The sequence below is a fragment of the Cnephaeus nilssonii genome (assembly GCF_951640355.1).
Source record: "Cnephaeus nilssonii genome assembly, chromosome: 4".
In the NCBI taxonomy this organism is placed as follows: Eukaryota; Metazoa; Chordata; class Mammalia; order Chiroptera; family Vespertilionidae; genus Cnephaeus; species Cnephaeus nilssonii.
In genome coordinates, this window is record NC_137075.1 from 35,793,578 (window position 1) to 35,814,180 (window position 20,603).

At 51.6% G+C, this 20,603-nt stretch overlaps 1 protein-coding gene across 2 annotated transcripts in view; it reads left to right on the forward strand.

Annotated features, from left to right (window-relative positions):
- Positions 1-19,953, forward strand: part of TEP1 (telomerase associated protein 1) — a 43,000-nt gene extending 23,047 nt beyond the window's left edge. Inside the window, exons 16-55 of one of the 2 annotated variants that reach the window (XM_079768273.1) lie at positions 345-475; positions 801-860; positions 1,722-1,880; positions 2,576-2,752; positions 2,951-3,071; positions 3,713-3,837; positions 4,153-4,266; positions 4,360-4,477; positions 4,630-4,824; positions 4,944-5,119; positions 5,219-5,375; positions 5,483-5,662; positions 6,122-6,214; positions 6,484-6,616; positions 6,772-6,922; positions 7,133-7,266; positions 7,466-7,554; positions 7,817-7,931; positions 8,358-8,598; positions 8,797-8,920; positions 9,798-9,922; positions 10,048-10,147; positions 10,352-10,507; positions 10,649-10,861; positions 11,097-11,250; positions 11,345-11,557; positions 12,169-12,329; positions 12,524-12,637; positions 13,769-13,876; positions 14,240-14,372; positions 14,475-14,551; positions 14,656-14,788; positions 14,929-15,065; positions 15,218-15,342; positions 15,915-16,058; positions 16,209-16,305; positions 17,472-17,577; positions 17,684-17,889; positions 18,008-18,112; positions 18,333-19,953. In XM_079768273.1, coding sequence (XP_079624399.1) covers positions 345-475; positions 801-860; positions 1,722-1,880; positions 2,576-2,752; positions 2,951-3,071; positions 3,713-3,837; positions 4,153-4,266; positions 4,360-4,477; positions 4,630-4,824; positions 4,944-5,119; positions 5,219-5,375; positions 5,483-5,662; positions 6,122-6,214; positions 6,484-6,616; positions 6,772-6,922; positions 7,133-7,266; positions 7,466-7,554; positions 7,817-7,931; positions 8,358-8,598; positions 8,797-8,920; positions 9,798-9,922; positions 10,048-10,147; positions 10,352-10,507; positions 10,649-10,861; positions 11,097-11,250; positions 11,345-11,557; positions 12,169-12,329; positions 12,524-12,637; positions 13,769-13,876; positions 14,240-14,372; positions 14,475-14,551; positions 14,656-14,788; positions 14,929-15,065; positions 15,218-15,342; positions 15,915-16,058; positions 16,209-16,305; positions 17,472-17,577; positions 17,684-17,889; positions 18,008-18,112; positions 18,333-18,455 — 5,523 coding nt within the window. In that variant the 3' untranslated portion in view covers positions 18,456-19,953. Of the gene's footprint in view, positions 1-344; positions 476-800; positions 861-1,721; positions 1,881-2,575; positions 2,753-2,950; positions 3,072-3,712; positions 3,838-4,152; positions 4,267-4,359; positions 4,478-4,629; positions 4,825-4,943; positions 5,120-5,218; positions 5,376-5,482; positions 5,663-6,121; positions 6,215-6,483; positions 6,617-6,771; positions 6,923-7,132; positions 7,267-7,465; positions 7,555-7,816; positions 7,932-8,357; positions 8,599-8,796; positions 8,921-9,797; positions 9,923-10,047; positions 10,148-10,351; positions 10,508-10,648; positions 10,862-11,096; positions 11,251-11,344; positions 11,558-12,168; positions 12,330-12,523; positions 12,638-13,768; positions 13,885-14,239; positions 14,373-14,474; positions 14,552-14,655; positions 14,789-14,928; positions 15,066-15,217; positions 15,343-15,914; positions 16,059-16,208; positions 16,306-17,471; positions 17,578-17,683; positions 17,890-18,007; positions 18,113-18,332 lie in introns of those variants that run through there. The other variant, XR_013813392.1, reaches the window with a different exon arrangement.
- The last annotated feature ends 650 nt before the right edge of the window (positions 19,954-20,603 follow it).

Below are 20,603 nucleotides of genomic sequence, written 5' to 3' on the forward strand. Positions count from 1 at the left end.
ATAATTTACTTAATTGTAAGTTCATACAGTTGAATATTTAATAACGGTCATGTTTCACAACTGGCTCACAAAATTCCTAAATATTTGGCAACCAGCTCTTGGGAACCTGACTGAGCCAGCTGCCCACACCACTGCCCCTACCCCGACTTCCGCTTTGATGCCCCTCCAAGTCGGGGTGTAATGGCTGCCTGGTCCTCAGTGCTCTCAGGAGAAGCAGTTTTCTTTTGTGCTCAGAATTCTCCTAATTCCCCTTGTGCTCAGAGATCTCTTGATGTCCTTAGCTCTTTGGCCTGTCTTCTGTGCCTTTGTTCCCTGGTCTCAGCCCCTCCCCTTTTATCTTTCAGGTAGACAGGGTCATTGTCTTTGGCCAAACTATGAATGAGAAACTGATAAACAAGGCCAAACAGCTTTTCTGGCAGCATGTGAATTCCAAGTGCCTCTTTGTTGGCGTTCTCCTAGGAAGGACATGTGACACGTAAGGGTGCTCATTCTCATTGCCCAGTGTCAGAAGACAGTGATCCATATTTAATCTCTACCTTAATAAGTGTGGACCCTCCCGCTCGCCAGACCCTCCCCAGCTCTTCCTCTTATGTCTGTTGACGTCAGGTGCAAGAAACTTCTCTGAAGTATTCAGCCTAGCTCATGCCCGTTTGTGAGGGGCCACCCTAGCCCCAGCCTAGCACATTACCCCATTAAAAGTGCAGAGGCAGGGTGTTTAGCTTAGGATGTTGGAGGGGGCGGGTATGATTGTGTTTCTGGCACTGTTTCTGATAGGTAGTGGCTTCTTCTTCCTTTGCCAGATTACAAGATTTGAATCCCAATGACGTGACACTCTCAGGCTGTACTGACGGGATACTGAAGTGAGTACAGGCGGGCACTAAAGGGGTTGGGAGTTTGTTAGAGCATTTTTCAGAGAGCTCTGTGGTCTCTACTCCATTTATTTGTTTTTTCAAGGAAGATCATAGTGTATTCCTCTTTTACAGCTGTTTAGGCATAGCAGCAACACTTTCTGTCTTATTGCTCCACCATTATCAAATACTCTGCTTCCACCTCATGGTACAACATGACTGCTCCAGCTCCAGCCATCATTTTTGTATTACATCTAGTAGGAAAAGGGGATATAGGGGATTATACTGTTTGCTTTTAAGTGAACAACTCAGGAGTTGGTCACATTACTTCTATTTGTTCCATTCTTGATCCAGAGGAAAGCCAATGCTAAAGTTATTTATTTATGCCAAATTTACAGAAATCTTTTTACTTTTTTTTTCCCCCTCCATGCTTAGCCTCCTTATTTACATGTTTACTTCCCTGCCTTTTTCTTTGGATGCCATCCATTGCCCCAACTCCTGTTAGGAAGCCTCGTGCAATTCCTCCTTCTTCAGGGAGCTTTTAAGGCTGATAGAGCTGATCAAGCCCAGACTGGGATGGCCTTCATCTTTCTACCTTCACCCAGCCCAATTTCCCCTGGCCCTATAGAAAGCCTAGGAGAATTATGCATGATGGGGCCAGAACTAGGTTTTTCTCTTTTCCTTCATTCCTGTGGATCCACACCCTCATTTATTTTAAGCCTAAATTCACTGCTTATGGTCTTCTTCTTCAGGAGCTCCAGTTAACTGGGGGACCTAACCTAGCCATGTCTTTGTCCCTTGCCCCCTTAGAAGACCTTGCTGATTCTGACTGTGGTATTCTGCTCTCATTTTTTTGGTCACTGTTTGTTTCAGGTTCATTGCAGAGCGTGGGGCCTCCCGTCTTCTAGAACATGTGGGCCAAATGGACAAAATATTCAAGATTCCACCTCCCCCAGGAAAGACAGGAGCCCTAGCTATCCGGCCACTGGAAGAGAATACTCCAAGCCCCTTGGCTCCTATTTCCCAGCCTGGGTCAGTCTATGTTTCATGCTTTTGTGCATTGGGAGGGGCTGCCTTCAAAACCTGAAGAATCTCAGGTGACTGAAATTCTTGCTGTCGAGATGCTCTTGCTCTGTTCACTGAGGTGTGCTTCTGCTTTCCCCGGCAGGGGTTTCTCTAACACAGGGAATCGGCAGACTCTGAGCATGTCCCTTTCTCTAGTGGAGAAAGGGGCTCAGAATGTGAGGCAGGCAGCCTGCAGCCAGAGCTCAGGCAGAGGGCTCAGGAGCACGGGCTCTGGCTTTCTCATCCTGACTTTGCCAAATAGTCGCTTGAATCTTGGGCTAGTTGCTTCAATTTTTAAGCTTTTGTTTCTTGATCAGTAAACTGGGAATAAAGATTGTGCTTATCTCAAGTGTTGTCCTGAGCTTTCCCTGGGCAGATAGTAAGTGCATAATAATTATTATTTGACAGAAGAGGGGTGCTTGAAAAATGGCAAGTGGGGTTTAATTTCCTGGGCTCTGCAGCTGGGGCTACAAGCAGCTTATTTTCTGGAGGCCTGCTGGACACCCCCCCCCCCCCCCACACACACACACACACTGTCTGTTGTACCTGGCTCATGCTCTGTGCCGAAGGGTGATCGCAGCTGTGTCTGGGGAATTGGGTTGTGGGGCTGATCCCTAGATCAAGCCCAGCCCTCTGCTTACATGCCCTCTGCTTACCCCCAGATGGCACAGCATCCGGATTTTCATTTCCTCTACTTTCCGGGACATGCACGGGGAGCGGGACCTGCTGCTGAGGTCTGTGCTACCAGCATTGCAGGCCCGAGCGGCCCCCCACCGCATTAGCCTTCACGCCATCGACCTGCGCTGGGGCATCACTGAGGAGGAGACCCGTAGGAACAGGTGTGGGGACCATAGGGAAGAGGGGCGGGGTGAGGGCCATATGGTAGGCAGGCTTGGGGCTGCAAGGATGCCTGAGGGCTGAGAGTAGTGGATGGCTCCTTGGATGCTACCGAGCAGCCTGCCTTTCACCACCACTCGGTTGTGAGCCAGGGCCCTGACTCCACATTTGTGCCTATGTTCCCTGATATGTGCCTGCAGACAACTGGAAGTGTGCCTCGGGGAGGTGGAGAATTCGCAGCTGTTTGTGGGGATTCTGGGCTCCCGCTATGGCTACGTTCCCCCCACCTACAACCTTCCTGACCATCCTCACTTCCGCTGGGTAAGGCAGACAAGGTTGGAGCAGGGCCTAGGGAGGAAGCAAAGGTTGGGACAGGGGTGGGGAGAAGCCATGGCTTGTCAGGAACCCTGGGACTATGCACAGGCAGGTCCTTGAGACCCTGGGACTATGCACAGGCAGGTCCTTGAGACCCTGGGACTATGCACAGGCAGGTCCTTGAGACTGGAAGTGGAACACAGGCAGACGGTTCTCTGAGCTGCCAAGACCTAGATGAGGTAGTTCCTTTGAGAAGTACCTCTGGGCTGTCTGTGGGACGCAAAATTAAGAGGGTAGGTCTGTTTAGGTTCTGCCATCAGATGGATCTGGGTGCTGATCTCCCTTCAGCCATTAGATGTGGGAAGTAGCTTATTCTAATCTGGCCTCAATTTCCCCATATACTAAAGAAAAACAGTGGCATCCACATTGCAGGGTTATATGAGAATTAGCTAGTCTATAAAAAATACTCAATATATGATGGGCATTCAGTAAGTATTAGCTGTTAGCTATATTTTACTGGCTTGTGTCTGGAGGGAGGCGGGGAGGAACATTCCTGAGATGAAGGAGCTCTGGGGTCTTGGCAGATCGCAGGGGAGGGTTAGTGTGATATTGAACTGGGCCCGCCTGTTCTCTGCCCTCTCCCCCAGGCCCAGCAGTACCCTTCAGGTCGCTCTGTGACAGAGATGGAGGTGATGCAGTTCCTGGATCGGGGCCTCCGTCTGCAGCCCTCCGCCCAAGCACTTATCTACTTCCGGGATTCCAGCTTCCTCAGGTACCTTCTCTGGCCTCCAGGCCTCGGTCTTTACAGAAGGCCAGACAGGCTCAGTGGCCATGTCTTTTTCCCCAGAGTCAGAGTACTGGTAGAGGAAGGGGAGCTAGTAGAGGGAAACGGCTTGGAGGGCTGCCTTTGCGGCACCAGATCAGCCTCGGAGCTGAAGCAGGGAGAGCTCCCCTTGAGGAGTTTCAGGGAAACACAGCCAGGTCTGATGGAGGGGCGGGAAGGAGGGGGAAGGGGTGAGAGGAGAGGGGAGTGGTGTGGAGAGAGGCTGGGGTCTGAGTCCACTCTTGGGGTTTCTTTGGTGGTCAGCTCTGTGCCAGGTGCCTGGAAACCTGACTTTACTCCTGAGTCTGAAGAGGCTGTACATCGGATCTCAGAACTGAAGAGCTACCTGAATAAACAGAAAGGGGTTACCTGTCACAGGTGAGCTGGGGGAGGTGGAGAATCCCTGCGCAGAGAGATGTGGTGAGGGGATCCAGGTCTCTGTAACTCTGCTTGTGCTTGCTTTGCCCACAGATACCCCTGTGAGTGGGGGGGTGTGGCCGCCGGCCTGCCCTATGTTGGGGGGCTGGAGGAGTTCGGGCAGTTGGTTCTGCAGGATGTATGGAGCATGATCCAGAAGCTTTACCTACAGGTCAGCAGGAGCACTGGCGGCCAGGGGAATTGAGAGGGGGTGAGGTGGTCTAGCTACTCCTGGGTGGGAAGTAACTTTGTGGGAGCTCTGTGAGTCTTCGGCCTGGGGTCCTGAGGGCATGGAAACATAGTCACTGCCCCTTGTGCCCTCAGCCTGGGGCCCAGCCGGAGCAGCCGGTGTCCATCCCAGATGATGACGTGGTCCAGGCCACCTTTCAGCAGCTGCAGCGCCCTCCGAGTTCTGCCCGACCTCGCCTTCTCCGGGACACAGTGCAGCAGCTGCTGCTGCACCGAGGGAGGCTGAGCCTGGTGACCGGGCAGTCGGGACAGGGCAAGACCGCTTTCCTGGTACAGAGTCTCAGGCCTGGGCAGGAGGAAGGGCGGGCCATGTGGGCTGAGGGGGGTCGGGGAGGTGGGAGCTTGTGCATGTAAAATGTGACCATGTTTTCTGTTCCCTTCTCATACAGGCATCCCTTGTGTCAGCCTTGCAGGTTCCTGATGGGGCCAAGGTGGCCCCCTTGGTCTTCTTCCACTTCTCAGGGGCTCGCCCTGACCAGGGTCTTGCCCTCACCCTGCTTAGACGCCTCTGTGCCTCTCTGCATAGGCAACTGCAAGAGCCGAGTGCCCTCCCCAGTACTTACCGGTGTGTATCTTCCCCGTTAACCCTGCCTCGTTGATGCCACATGCTGTCACCCCTGATTCTCCCTCTCTGCTGACCCTGGTCCTTCCCCTGCACATTCAGGGGCCTGGTGTGGGAGCTGCAGCAGAGGCTGCTGCCCAAGTCTGCTCAGTCCCTGCAGTCTGGCCAGAGCCTGGTGCTGATCATCGACGGGGCTGACCGGTTGGTGGACCCGCATGGGCAGCTGATCTCCGACTGGATCCCAAAGACCCTTCCCCGGGTGAGTCTGAGAAGGAGGTGGGGGTGGGAGGCAGCAGGGAGGAAAGGGGCCTCTTCAACCCTGTCTCTTTCCCTTCTACCTCCATACTCTTTGCCCAAATTTCACAGTCGGTGCACCTGGTGCTCAGTGTGTCTAGTGACTCGAGCCTGGGGGAGACCCTGGAGCAGAGCCAAGGTGCCCATGTGGTGGCCCTGGGGCCTCTGGATCCCTCTGCGCGGGCCCGGCTGGTGAGAGAGGAGCTGGCTCTGTACGGGAAGCGGCTGGATGAGTCGCCTTTTAACAACCAGGTTGGATTGAGGCCAGGGCTGGTGGGTGTGTGGGGTGAAGCTGGGAGCTGTGAGGACCAGGGTGCTGAGGCAGCCAGCTGCCCCACACAGACCAGCTGCTTCTTCATTTTCTCAGGAACCCTGTGTAAGGGAAAGTTGTTAATAAGATAACTCATTCCCCAGCCTTCTCCCTGGCGAATGGCCTCTCCAGGCCCATCGGCGAGGGGCGGAGTGAAGCTGTGGTTACTGGGTGGGGTAGACAGGGGATTCCCAGAAAACGGCTTGGCTGGGCAGAGCAGCGTAGGGAAGGGATGACTATGCCCGAGGTGATGCCGTCCGTGGATCTTTCCACGGCTGGGGATTCTCAGAGGAGGGGGCCGCTTTGCAGTGGGCTTTGTGCTGGACTGGAGAGCAGGGGGCGGAGGGCTGGCCGTGGGCAGGCTCTCTGGTACCCATGTTGAGTCTTCTGAGTCTCACCAGATGCGGCTGCTGCTGGTGAAGCGGGGGTCAGCCCTGCCTCTCTACCTGCGCTTGGTCACTGATCACCTGAGGCTCTTCACCCTCTATGAGCAGGTTGGTTGAGGATGTAACCCCCATTGCTCATCTTCTAAGTCCTAATCCCACCTCCCTGTCTCCATTCAGCTTTCTTTCCTTCCCATCCCTCGCCTTCGCCCAGCCTCATCTTTTGCCATCTTTGATCAACCCCAACCCTGCTTTTCTCTCACCTGTTTTTCTTTCCCTTTCATCCCTTCCCATGGTTTCTCCTGCTGCCCCCTCCCCTTCCTACAACTGAAGCTGCCTCTCCTCTCCCCCACCGACTGGCCTGTCTCTTCCTCTCCCAGGTGTCTGAGAGACTTCGGACCCTGCCGGCCACTGTCCCCCTGCTGCTGCAGTATATCCTGGGCACCCTGGAGAAAGAGCATGACCCTCACATACTTTGCCAAGCCCTGGCCACCCTTGGGGCCACACGTAGCGGTCAGTGTTTGGGGTGGATTGGGAGGCTGAGGGCTCAGAGGTTGGATGACCTTGGTTGAACTGGGGTCTTCCCAAGCAGTGCAAGGAGGGACTAGGTATCCTGGGGATGGGGACACTGTGGTTTGGTGGGGGCCTCAGAGAGCTTGCCTTTTCAGGTCTCACTGTGGCCCAGCTGCACGGAGTGCTGAGTGCATGGAAGGTTCTTCCCAGAGGGACCAAGACCTGGGAAGAAGCGTTGGCTGCTGGGAACAGTGGGGACCCCTACCCTATGGGGCCATTTGCCTACCTCGTCCAGAGTCTGCGCAGGTACAGGTGCACCCAGCTGACCTCCTGTGTCTTCCCGTCAGAAGGGCCCCATGTGGTCTCTTCTTCACCCTACCCTTCCTCTGCATAGCCACTGACACCTGTCTCCCAGGTTAACTTCCCACTATTTGAGGTGGGGATGGGAGTTCACAGCTGTGCCAGGATGCTCACTGACAGGCCTCCCTCTCTTCTCCTTCCTTCTCTCCCACACAGTTTGCTAGGCGAGGGCCCCCTGGAGCGGCCTGGTGCCCGGCTCTGCCTCCCTGCCGGGCCCCTGAGGACAGCAGCTAAAGGTCGATATGGGAAGAGGCTGGAGCTGGAGAGCACAGCACACGTCCTCACAGCAGGTAACTATGGCTCACATTAGCCCGGGGCACTGAGTGTGGGGCCTTGGCCCCAAGGCTAGGACCACGCACTGCCGCTCCCTTTGGGCTGGCCTCCTCCCCAGCACCTCGGCGGGTGGATGGCTTGCTATAGCCTGAAGGATGCGATCTCTGGAGATGCGCCAGGGCTGAATCATCCCAGTGTCCTTCCTCTGACCTCCAGCTCAGCTCTGGAAGACCTGCGACCCTGATGCCTCATGCACCTTCCGCAATTGCCCCCCTGAGGCTCTGGGAGACCTGCCTTACCACCTGGTTAGTCCCCACATCCCACAGGCGCCTTCTCCCAAGCACCTACTTGAACAGTTCTGAGACCCCTCTCTCCTTTGACCACCCCTATCACCACTGCCATTGCCCCTTCAAACTCCCTCTATTTTTCTCCTTTTGGTTTTCCTGCCCACCTCTTTTGGGTCCTTGGTCCCAGATCCCAAGTCTAGGTCCCAGCTGCTCAGGCAGGTCCAAGACCCCCCTCGCCAGCCTCTAAAACAGCCCTACGAATCCACTCTGGTCCCCTCAGCTGCAGAGCGGGAACCGCGGCCTTCTCGCCAAGTTCCTCACCAATCTCCATGTGGTGGCTGCACACCTGGAACTGGGTCTGCTCCCTCGGCTGCTGGAAGCCCATGCCCTCTACGGTGAGATGGGTCACCGGTGGCTTCTTCTTTGAGATATGGGGCTCCTGGGTGTGTTCCTGGGGGGCCTGCTCAGAGAGAGGTGTCATGGAAAGAACAGTCCAATTTCCATTCCAAGTGGGAAATGCCAAGAGGATGAGCAAGTGAGTCTCGAGAGACCTTTTGCCTAGATCTCTTAGATGAGAGGTTCTCAAACTTTACTTAGTGGGTCAACAATTACCTGGGAAACGTGTTCAAAATGAAGAGCTCTGGGCCCACAGATTCTGGTTGCCGAGGTTTGGAGTGGGGCCCAGAGATTTGTACTTTTAACAGATGTTCCTGATGTGGGCCAGAGGGCCACACTCTGAGACTTACCATTTTAGATACAGGTATTGGTGCTGGGGTCCATGGGGGTCCAGGCTGGCTCCCCAATCTGCATCTCTCCCATAGCGTCCTCAGTTCCTGAAGAGGACCAGCAGCTTCCTGCGGCTGACATCGCTGCATTTCACACCTTCCTGAAGCAGCAGGCTCCGGTCCTCAGTCAGTACCCCCTGCTCCTGCCTCAGCAGGCAGCCAACCAGCCTCTGGACTCGCCTGTTTGCCGCCAGGCCCCCCAGCTCTCCCAGCGATGGCACCTCCAGCGCATGCTAAAATGGCTTAATAAACCCCACACCATGGGGGGCCAGCAAAGGTAAGAAACTTAATCCCAGACTCTGGAAGCCCACCAGAGAGCAATCTGCAGCCTTTCTGAAATGGGACAACGAAGGAGAGATCAGCCAGAGTCACCGTGGGCGAGGGGAACCCAGGCACAGAAATGCAGAAATGAATTCCTGTTTGCTTCCTTCCCCTCATTCCTCATTTCCTCCCTTTCTTCCTGCTCTTTCTCTAGCTCCAGCCTGTCCCTGGCAGTTTCCTCATCCCCCACAGCGGTGGCCTTCTCCCCCAGTGGGCAAAGAGCCGCCGTGGGCACTGCCAGTGGGACAGTTTACCTGTTGGACCTGAGAACCTGGCAGGTATGACACGCACGGTGGGGCAGTTTACCTTCAGAGATGCCTCACAAACTGCCCTGAGACCCTAACAGGCCAAGCCCACCTGCTGCCACCCTGTTTGATTTAGCAGCTTTACTTCCCTCACAGCAGATCAAAAGGGCTTGGGCAAAAATGAGTCACACAGCAAATATTTGTCATATGCCTTCCGTTCAAGGCACTGTTATAAGCATTGCAAGGAACACAGGGCCTAGGACATTGTCTTTGCCTGCCTAGTGGTTACTTTGGTTGAAAGATGAGACATAGCACATAAAGAGGAACCAAAACATAGCCGTGTCTCATAGATCAGAGCTAAGTTGTACAGTGACCAGAGGATATTAGACAGAGAAGAGCGGTCCTTCAGGGTTGGCTGAGGAGGAGCCTGAGCAAAGACATGGGGAAGAACGTCTGTAGATTTTGGGAACAGTTGCAGCAGAGAGCGCTTAAAGGCTGGAGAGGTGGGTCTCTCATCTTTCTGCCCATATCACACCTCCCATATGTCTGCATACAGTCACCCATCCCCTACCCAGACGCATCAAAGTGTTCTCTGATTAGGGATATGTATGGAATTTGGAGTGGGGAACAGGGTGTGACCCCACTTGGATTACCAGGCTCTAGCTGGACCTGAGCTTGGCCTAGGTCTGCAGTGGGGCCCAAAGCTTTGTACTTTAAGCAGGTGTTCCAGATGTGGGGCCAGAGAGCCACATGTGGAGGCTTATGTAGAGAACGTAGAGAGCCAGGGATGCCAGCCCTTCTTGCCATGATATCCTTTTTGCTTGGGGCTTGGATTGGCTGGACATGGTGGGAGGGAGAGGGGGGGGTTCGAGGGAGTGTTCTGAGCGCGCTTCCCCGCTCACTCTCACAGGAGGAGAAGTCTCTGGTAAGCGGCTGTGATGGGATCTCCTCTTGTTTGTTCCTCTCGGACAATTCCCTCTTTCTTACTGCCTTTGACGGGCTCCTGGAGCTCTGGGACCTGCAGCATGGTTGTCGGTAAGGGCTCTCCCATGTCTCGGAGTGGAGGCCTTCCCTGTGGGTGGGAAGCCCAGGGAGGGGGGGAATGAGGGGAAGCCTGTAGCCAGATGGCCCCAGGGCCTGACTCTGTCTCCCTGGGGTAGGGTGCTGCAGACCAAGGCTCACCAGTACCAAATCACCAGCTGTTGCCTGAGCCCAGACCGCCGGCTGCTGGCCACTGTGTGCCTGGGGGGGTGCCTAAAGGTAATGCCTGGGCTCTGTGGCAGTCAGAGTTGCCCTAAGTGCTGCATCAGCCTGGGAGGTTGCTCTGTCAGTATGGCAGGGGCTGCTGACGGCTTGGCCTGGGGAGGCCTTTCCTGCTGAGGGTGGGGACTGGACAGGGTGGTCCCTGGAGCTGTGGGACTGAGGGGCTCACGCCTCTGTCTTCCTCCCCTCTCTCTCCTCCAGCTGTGGGACACAGTCCATGGGCAGCTGGCCTCCCAGCACACCTCTCCCAAGCCCGTGAATTGTGTTGCTTTTCACCCAGAGGGGCAGGTGATAGCCATAGGCAGCTGGGCTGGCAGCTGCAGCTTCTTCCAGGTGGACGGACTCAGAGTCACCAAGGTGAGAAGGTCCAGTGTGGCCCAGGGGGAGGAACACAGAGGTGGGCGTGGAAGGCGGGGAATGATGGACGTCCACATTTTGTGTCACTTCGGGCTGTGTTGAGAGCAGCCCTGACATTTCTGTTTCTACCTCCCCGGGTAGGAACTGGGAGCTCCAGGAGCCTCCGTCTGCACCTTGGCCTTCAATGTGCCTGGGCGGGTTGTGGCCGTGGGCCGGCTGGACAGGATGGTGGAGCTGTGGGCCTGGCAGGAGGGGGCGCGGCTGGCTGCCTTCCCTGCCCACCATGGCTTTGTGGCTGCTGCCCTTTTCCTGCGTGCTGGGTGCCAGTTACTGACAGCCGGAGAGGATGGCAAGGTCAGGTGTCAGAGGGCTGGGGGTGGGCTCCAGGGAAGGAGTGGCAAAGGCAGGGAATGTTTGTTGAGGGTGGGCCTTGGTTGAGGGGACTGTGGCTGGTGTGAGCTTCAGGGAGAAGGTGTGGGTGTGCGTACAGGCAGCTCTCAGAAGACTGTTTGGAAGGAGGACTTTAACAGGGTGGCTATAACTCTGGGGTGGAAGTGGGGTATCTTTAAGCCCTTTTATCGGCCCTCAGGTTCAGGTGTGGTCCGGGTCTCTGGGTCGGCCCCGTGGGTGCCTGGGTTCCCTTTCTCTCTCTCCGGCCCTCTCCGTGGCTCTCAGCCCAGATGGTCATCAGGTGGCTGTTGGATACCGAGCCGATGGCATCAGGATCTACAAAATATCTTCAGGTACAAAGGGAGAAAGGATGGGGTGTTTGAGCCTTTGGAAAGAGACCCCCTCCTTTCCAGGTGTCTTCCTCTCTTGTTTTCTCTCATTCTCTAGGTTCTCAGGGGGCTCAGGGTCAAGCACTAGATGTGGCAGTGACGGCACTGGCCTGGCTAAGCCCTGAGGTGTTGGTGAGTGGTGCAGAAGATGGATCCCTGCAGGGCTGGGCCCTCCAGGAGAGCTCCTTTCAGTCCCTCTGGCTCATGTCCAGACACCAGAAACCCGTGCTGGGCCTGGCCTCCTCCCAGGAACTCTTGGCTTCTGCCTCAGGTACTGCTGGGCAGTGGGCAGGGCTGTGAATCACTGAAAACACACACACACACACACACACACACACACACACACATTTTCCACATTTTTTAAACAACTTTAAAAGTCTTTTTAAATGCATTTATCTTGCACAATTGGTCTAGACTGTTTCTTCTTGTTCTTTAACCCTGATTCTGGGACCTCTTTGCAATGTCTATGATCCTTTTGAGTTCCTGCCCAGTGGGGGACTTGACTGTGTAAAGGGATGGGTTTCCCTAAGGAGGTGAGAGAAATGTGGAGGTGAAAATGCAGAGTGGCCTCAGTCCTCTCTGGGTAGAAGGCTTGGTCCCAGTGACACCGAACACTGGGAAGGGGCGGGTCTAGAGAGACAGCTGCAGAGCCGGGGCTGGGAGAGCCTGGCATCTTATCCTGTGTACTCAGGTGATGGCTGACCCTTGTCCAGGGCCTCTGCATAGCCTGTGATCACTCCTCCCTCCCTTGGAGCTGTGCCCTCAGTCCTGGCCCTCAGTCCCCGTGATTGCCTTTGTCTTTGCCCCACCCCCCCACCCCCGCCCGGGCTAGTGTTGCCTCCTCTTTCAGGGACTCTTCCTCTCTCCCTCTTCCCATTGCAGAGGATTCCACAGTGCGGCTATGGCCACGGCAGTTGCTGACACTGCCACAAAAGGCAGAACACTTTCCCTGTGCCACCGAACTGTGGGGACATACGGGCCCCGTAAACTGCTGTAGCTTCAGCACTGATGGGTGCCGCCTGGCCACCGGGGGCCGGGATCGGGTGAGCCCCTCTCCCTCCACCCCCGGTTCCTCAACAGCCCAATTTCTGTTGCTTCTTCCGGCTTTTTGCTTGATCTGCCCTCCTTCCTTCATTAATACGTTCGCTCTCTCCTTGAAACTTCTTGTCTGTAATGGTCCTGGTGTTCCTCCCTCCCTCCCATGGTCTTGACTCTTCATCTTTTGGGACCTCTCCAGAGTCTCCTCTGCTGGGATGTGAGGACGCCCACAGCCCCTGTTCTGATTCACTCCTTTTCTGCCTGTCACCGTGACTGGGTCACTGGCTGCACCTGGACCAAAGACAACCTACTGGTGAGTGAGGAGTAGAAGGGTGTAAAGCTCAGCAGGGTTCCTGGGGGAGGACAACACTCCCCATCTGATCCTTTCCTGACACCCGGTTAGAATAGCAATAGCTAACACCCGGCGTGGCTCAGTGATTGAGCGCCGACCTATGAACCAGGAGGTCATGGTTCCATTTCCAGTCAGGGCACATGCCTGGGTTGCTGGTTCTATCCCCTGAGTGGGGTCGTGTAGGAGGCAGCCGATCAATGATTCTCTCTCATCATTGATGTTTATATTTCTCTCCCTCTCCTTTCCTCTCTGAAATCAATAAAATATATATTTGAAGAAATAGTAATAGCTAACATTTATTGAGCAGTGAGTATGTGCCATGCATTGGATTAAGCTCTTTGCACATATTGTCTCATTTAATCTTTACAACGCCCTGTAAAGTAGATACTGCTATCATCTGTTTTACAGAGAAGAACATTGAGTTCAGATAGATTAGAGGACATTTCCAAGGCCGTGGAAGTGATAAAGCTGAACCAGTAAACTTTCAGATAAGAAAGCTCATGCTCTTGACAAGAACACAAAACTGTCTCCCAAGAGTTTAGGATGCCCCATCCCTGCAGTAAAGGGTGCTACTGTTATTTCTTTGTTCGAAGGCAACACTCGAGGTTGGAGAAGCCTAGTTTTCCAATGGAGAGTCCCCATGTTCTCAAAAAGAGATGGGAAAGGAGAGAGTAACATGAATAGACTTGTCATAGTTTGTCCTTCTCCTGCCTTCTAGGCAGCCACACCTTTCCATTGCAGACTTTTCACCTGTGTCTAGATTTGTTGACTGACATTATGTTAATACCAAGGACAATAGCTACTATGTATTCATTGCTCATTGTGTACCTGGCAGCTGTGCTAAATCCTTCTCTATAGATGCATCAGCCCCACAGCAACCAAGGCAGATAGGCGAGCTGTCATTATCCTGGTTGGATAAAAACCTAAGGCTCAGAGAGATGAACTTGCCCCGGGTCACGAAGTAATGAATGGTGGAGCTAGGATTTGAACCCAGGATAGCCGAGCTCTCAGTCACAAGGTGTACTGCCCTCCATTATATATATACAAAAATGCTGGAGGAATGCTGATTCTCCCTCTCCTCTGACTCTGCAGATCTCCTGCTCCAGTGATGGCTCTGTGGGGCTGTGGGACCCAGAGTTGGGACAGCAGCTTGGTCAGTTCCTGGGTCATCAGAGTGCTGTCAGCGCCGTAGTGGCCGTGGTGAGAAGGCAATACAGAGTTTCCTGGGGTCTCTGGGAAGGCCAAGGGTGCTTTGGGAGACTAGATGCATTGGGTATCTAACCCCAAAGGCAAAGGGGTATAAAGAATGAGGTGTTTGGGCCTGGATTAGAGCAGGATTAGGGTGTTGAGGCTGAGAGTTGGTGTGACGGGAGGGCAAGCATGAAAACACAGCATCTTAAATTTATGACCTTGTGGGAGGATTGCAGCCATGAACCCCCCAGCTTTAGGTCCCCAGTTCTCCTCACTCGTTAAAGTCTTCTAAGCCCCTAGAGCTCAGCCCATAGCTCTGTGGTGGGGTTGGACTTCCCATGTCTTGCTTAGTGTGACTCTGCTCTGGGGCAGGAGGAGCACGTGGTGTCTGTGGGCCGGGATGGAACCTTGAAAGTGTGGGACCATCAGGGAGTGGAGCTGACCAGCATCCCTGCTCACTCAGGACCCATCAGCCATTGTGCAGCTGCTCTGGAGCCCCATGCAGGTGATGAGATGTCAGCCACCTTCCCTCCCCTGCTGCCTCTTCCCTTCTCCCCCGTGTCTCCTCTTTTTCTCTTCTTCTCACTCATTCTCCGTGTCTTATCAGCTTGCCAGCCTGGGTCAGAGCTTCTGGTGGTGACTGTTGGACTGGATGGGCTCACACGGTTGTGGCATCCGCTCTTGGTGAGTTTCCTGAAAGGATAGGTGGGGGAGGTGGAGGAGGTGTAGCGGGATAACCTTCTGTGTGTCCCATCCCCTATTGTCCCATCTCCATCCTTTCTTCCTAGGTGTTTCAAACACATACCCTACTGGGACACAGTGGCCCAATCAATGCAGCAGCTGTTTCAGAGGCCTCAGGCCTCCTGCTGACCTCCTCGGAGGATGGTTCCATACGGCTCTGGCAGGTACCCAAGGAAGCAGGTGAGTGAGGTGCGGAGAGAGGCAAGGTATGAAAGAGGGTTGTGTAACTGGGATCATGAAGGTCAAGGGTAGCCCGATATCTCCTCTTGTATCCCAGCAGAGGTCCAGCTCCTAATGAATCCCACTGCTGTCTTCTCCAGATGAGGCAAATATACCTAGGAGTCCTGCAGCCATCACAGCTGTGGCCTGGGCCCCAGATGGTTCTATGGCAGTGTCTGGGAATCAAGCTGGAGAATTAACCTTATGGCAAGAAGCTAAGGCGGTGGCCACAGTACAGGTGAGCTGGGCACTCTCAGTTCATTGTCTATGTGAATTCTGCCCCTGCTATGTGTTTAATGGCCTGGGTTGGAGGTTGCATAGGTGCCTCGGAGAGGAAAGAGAGTGAATCCTGGCTTCTCAGAAATACTGAAATGAAGTTGTGCACACCAGGCTCCTGGCCGCATCAGTGCTCTAATCTGGTACTCGGCAAACACCTTGATCGTTGTCAGTGCTGATGAAAAAGTCAGCGAGTGGCAAGTGGAACTGCAGAGGGATTCAACACCCAGAAATTTCAGGTGAAACAAAGCAGCCGGGTTAATGTGGTAGGAACGGTAGTCTCCTTACGCTCATGATTTTACTCAAATCACTGCACCTCTGCTTTTGAACTAGGTCAATAGGATGCTAAGTTGTTAGGCAGAAAACAGTCCCTATCTGGATAATTATCTGGATTTTAGAAAGATAACTTGGGTGGCAGTAAGGAGGATGGATAGTAGTAGAGAGATGCTAAAGGTAGGGAGACCACTGTTATAGCAGTTGCTATAGTCCGGGAAGACATAATGTGGGTCCTGGCCAGGGACAGTGGGGGTGAGAAGGAGAGATCCAGATTTAGGCATGTGCTACAAGTAGGATCCACAGAGCTTACTGATCACTTGGAGGTCAGGAGGGAAGGAAAAGGCAAGAATGTTAGAGATTCCTAGTTTGAGCAAGTAAGGGGATGTTAATGATGAATACTGATATAATAAAAACAGAATGAGGAATAGAATTTGTAGGGAAGAGAATACATTTTGTTTTCCACTTCACTGAGGAGCCTCAGAGAGGTGGACTGAAGTAGGCTCTTTCTCTTCCCATGTGCCTTTTTGAGCTACAGTCTCCGCTTGAACCGAGTTCTGCAGGAGGACTTAGGGTTCCTGACAGGTGTGGGCCTGGCCCCTGATGGCCACTCCCTCATCTTGGCTACGGCGGATTTGCAGTTATTGCACTTGAAGCCAGGGGATGCTCCCTCTGAAATCTGGTAAGATCCAAAATGTAGTTTCCTCTCAGGCTGGAGAAAGAGGGAAAAGGGGTTGGTGGTTACCCTGAGGTTGGGTCTGACTGAGAACAAGCACTGGGGTCTTACAGTCAGGTGTTCCTGGGCTCAGCCTCTTTCTTCCTTGTACACCAGGCACGACTACACAGAACATCCTATGATGTTGTCCACCCACCGGGACTATGGTGTGTTTGCCCTGCAGCCAACGGCCCCTGGAATTCTTTCTGTCTTAGTAAGTCCTGTTTGGGTGTGTGTGAAAATAAAGATTTGTCCAGAACCAATATTTTAAAACCTTGGGGACATGATGGAGGATAAGAGAAAAGGAAAGGTGGTTGGTTCCAAACCTCCTTCTTTTCCTTCAACTGGAGCAGCTATACTTAAACACATTGTATATTGACTTTCCCTCTAAGATTTCATGGATACAAAAAAAAAAAATTCTAGTGTTTAAGAAAATCATAGGAAACCATAAATCTAGGTGTTTTCTTAATTGCATTTGTTGTCTCTTACAACTATATTAGTGTCTGGAATGATGCAGACATTTCTCATAGATATTATTTTGAGTGAAAGAAGCCAGACACAAAAGAGTACGTATTACACGATTTCACTTCAATGAAGCTTAAGAACAAACAAAATTGCCCTAACCAGTTTGGCTCAGTGGATAGAGCGTCAGCCTGCGGACTGAAAGGTCCCAGGTGTGATTCCGGTCAAGGGCATGTACCTTGGTTGTGGGCACATCTCCAGTAAGAGGTGTGCAGGAGGCAGCTGATCGATGTTTCTCTCTCATCAATGTTTCTAGCTCTCTATCCCTCTCCCTTCCTCTCTGTAAAAAATCAATAAAATATATTTTAAAAAGAACAAGCAAAATTAATTTATAGTGACAGAAGTCAGAATATTGTTAGCTCTCAGGGTAGAGGTCTCTGGTATTGACTGGGAAGAGGCATGAAGGCAGCTTTCCAACGTGATGGAAATGTTCTATGTCTTGATCTGGGCAATGATTGCATGGATGTGCAAAAATTCATTGAGATGCACAGTTAAGATTTGTGCATTTTACTATATCTGGGTTACAGTTTTAAAAAAATCCTGACCGGCCCTAGCTGGTTTGGCTCAGTGGATAGAGCACTGGCCTGGGGACTGAAGGGTCCCAGGTTTGATTCCAGCCAAAGGCACATGCCCGGGTTGTGGGTTTGATCCCCAGTAGGGGGCGTGCAGGAGACAACCAGTCAATGATTCTCTCTCATCATTGATGTTTCTATCTCTCTCTCCCACTTTCTTCCTCTCTGAAATAAATTAAAAAAAAAAAAAAAATCCTGACCAGTCCAGAAGAGAAAACAGTTGCTTTCGTCTGGGCCGGGGTAAGTGACACAAGTAGGCTAAACAAAATGACCTGTCCTTTCACAGAGGCAAAAGGAGTCTGGAGAGTTTGAAGAGCGCCTGGACTTTGATCTGAACTTAGAGAATCCCAGTGGGACCCTAATATCAGTAACTCAGGCCAAACCTGAATCTGGTGAGTGGCGAGGGGAGGACCCAAGGAACCTAGAGGTGGCCTAGGGGAGGATGGTGGACCCTTCAAAGACCGAGACCTGGCTCTAACGCTGCCCTTGGAATGGCAGAGTCCTCATATTTGTGTGCCAGCTCCGACGGGATGCTGTGGAACCTAGCCAAATGCACCTTTGAAGGAGAATGGACCACAGGTAACATCTGGCAGAAAACAGTACAAATGCCTGAAACCCAAACTTCAGAAACAGACTCATCTGTGAATAGTGACATGGAGTACTGGCCAACAACCCCATGTCTAAAGACACGGCAGCTTAAAAAGGTGAGTTTGAGGGAAGGATTACAAATACAGGGGATGAGGCTCTAGGTCTGATCCTGATGCTTTCTCGACTAAGGAGGGCCCGCGAGAACTCACCATACATTTCCCCTTCCTCTCTAAGATTCACTCAGGCTCTGTCACAGCCCTCCATGTGCTGCCTGAGTTGCTGGTGACAGCTTCGAAGGACAGAGATGTTAAGCTGTGGGAGAGACCCAGCATGCAACTGGTAAGTGTGTGTATGTGCAAGGAGGGATGAAAGGATGTCACAAGGAAGCAAAATTGGGATAAGAAAGTTCAGAAGATCAAAATTCTATTTTCTTCTGCCCTTCTTGCAATATGGGGCTAACCTGTTCTAAATAAAAAGCACTAATGTGAGAGAAGAACAAGGTAGTAAGGAGGCCGTAGGCTTGTAGTTCTCATCTCCCTCTTTTTTGTTCTCATTGTAGCTGGGCCTGTTTCTGTGCGAAGGGGCAGTGAGCTGCCTGGAACCTTGGCTGGGGCCTGACTCTACCCTGCAGCTCGCAGTGGGAGACACACAGGGCAATGTATACTTTCTGTCCTGGGAATGAAGATGCATTACTCAGGGCAGAGGTACCATTTGTGCTAGAGGTGCAAGCCTGAAGACACCGGTGGAAACTTTCTTGATAAAATTATAAAAATAAAGTATCAAGAAATTTCAAGTGCAGTCCTGCCTGAGTTCTCATGTGGATTTGGACCAACTGGGAAGAAAATGGATGTTATAATGTTTCTTTTCTGATTTAAGATGAATTTTTACTAGAACTGCAAGAAAGTGAACCAGATCTTTAGTAGATATTCTTTGAAACTAGGCTTCAAAATTCTTGTGTCATTTGCTGGGCTGGGGAGCCCAAGACACCACTCCTGCCTGGAGGAGGAATGAAAGTGATGGTGGCCAGCACTGAACTGGAGACCTCTCAGTTGGTCAAGAAAAAACAAGGGAAGGAAGAGTAAGTTGATTGAGCCCCTAGCAAGGGCCTTTAGAAAGAACTGGGATAGAAGTGGGAAAACACTAGGTTCATCTTAGAGAAACAGTCCCATGTACTCAGAACTAACTGCCCAGATGAGCACTGAAAGCAGACGGATTCTTCTGGCTTTCACAGCCTCTGCTGGAACAGCAGCAGCCACGTGGCTTGCAAGCATAAGTCAGTAACAATCATCTGCATTCTTTTTTTATTTAAATATATAATATATTTTTTTATTGATTTCAGAGAGGAAGGGAGAGGGAGAGAGAGATAGAAACATCAATGATGACAGAGAATCATTGATTGGCCACCTCCTGGATGCCCCACACTGGGGATCGAACCCACAACCTGGGCATGTGCCCTGGCTGGGAATCGAACCGTGACCTCCTGGTTCATAGGTTGACATTCAACCGCTGAGCAACACCAGCCGGGATCATCTGCATTCTTGGAAGAGATCACAAAAGTGTATCTTTTTCAAATTCAAGTTCACAAAGGTTAAAATGAGTTGAAAGGGGTAGGCTTTTACTTACGGACTTACCAGAGACTGTGATCCTCTTAAAAGTTCTAGAACCTTCTTATTTTCCTGTAATTCTGTCCTATGGAAGAAGTTATCTGTTCTTTCTATGGGTGAAACAAGGCTTAAGGGTCTTCTGTGTCCAAGAATTCAAGTACTTGTATGTGATAAGCCATTATGGTTCTTTCAGAGAAATATAACTGCACTCTAGTCTAGAAATGAGATTTGGGGACTTGAGTGGGATATTTTGTTTTTATTTCACCAATTCCAGATTTTACATGGAGAAATCACCTGAGGGACTTTACCTTATTTCTCCCCATGCCTCGTGGTCTCCCTCACCCAGAGGATAAAGACATAAGGAACACCCTGTAGACATTTTTCAATTCTCTTGGTTATATACCTAGGAGTGGAATTGGTATGTCATGTGGTAACTGAGGAACTGCCAAACTATTCTTCAAAGCAGCTACACCATTTTACATTCTCATGTAATATATGAGGGTTCCACTTCATCCACACCTTCACCAACTTGTTATTGTTATTAGTCTTTATTATTATAGCCTTCTAGTGGGTGTCAAGTGGTATCTCATTGTGGTTTTGATTTGCATTTCCCTAATATCCAATGATGTTGAACATCTTTTCACGTGCTTATTGGAATTTGTATTTCTTCTTTGGGGAAATGTCCATTCAAATCCTTGGTTTTATTTGGATTATTTGTCTTTATCTTTGAATTGTAAGAATTGTTTCTATATTCTGGACATCTGTTGAGTCCTAAAACACAGCTAGCTAGTTTTGGGAGACCTGGTGGGAGACCTGGTATGCAGTTGATAAACAGGGAAAAAGGTGGTGGGAGACCTGGTATGCAGTTGATAAACAGGGAAAAAGGCAAGTGAGAAGATCTGATTGGGGAAAAAGGACCAATTCAGCCTTTGCTGCCTCTATTCTTCTTGTAATAATAACCAACAAATTCCAGTTTGCAGAAAAATTGAATTAAATGGCAAAAAGTAATAGCTTCAATTAGTATTCCTCAATGCACAGTAGCTATTCTGCTGTGAAAGAACAGGATCCCACAGGGATATAATGTATAGCATAGGGAATATAGTCAATAATATCATAGTAATTTTGTTTCAGATGGTTACTAGATTTATTATGGTGATCACTTCATAAGGTATATAAATGTTGACTAACCATGTTGTACATCTGAAACTTATGTCAGCTATACTTTA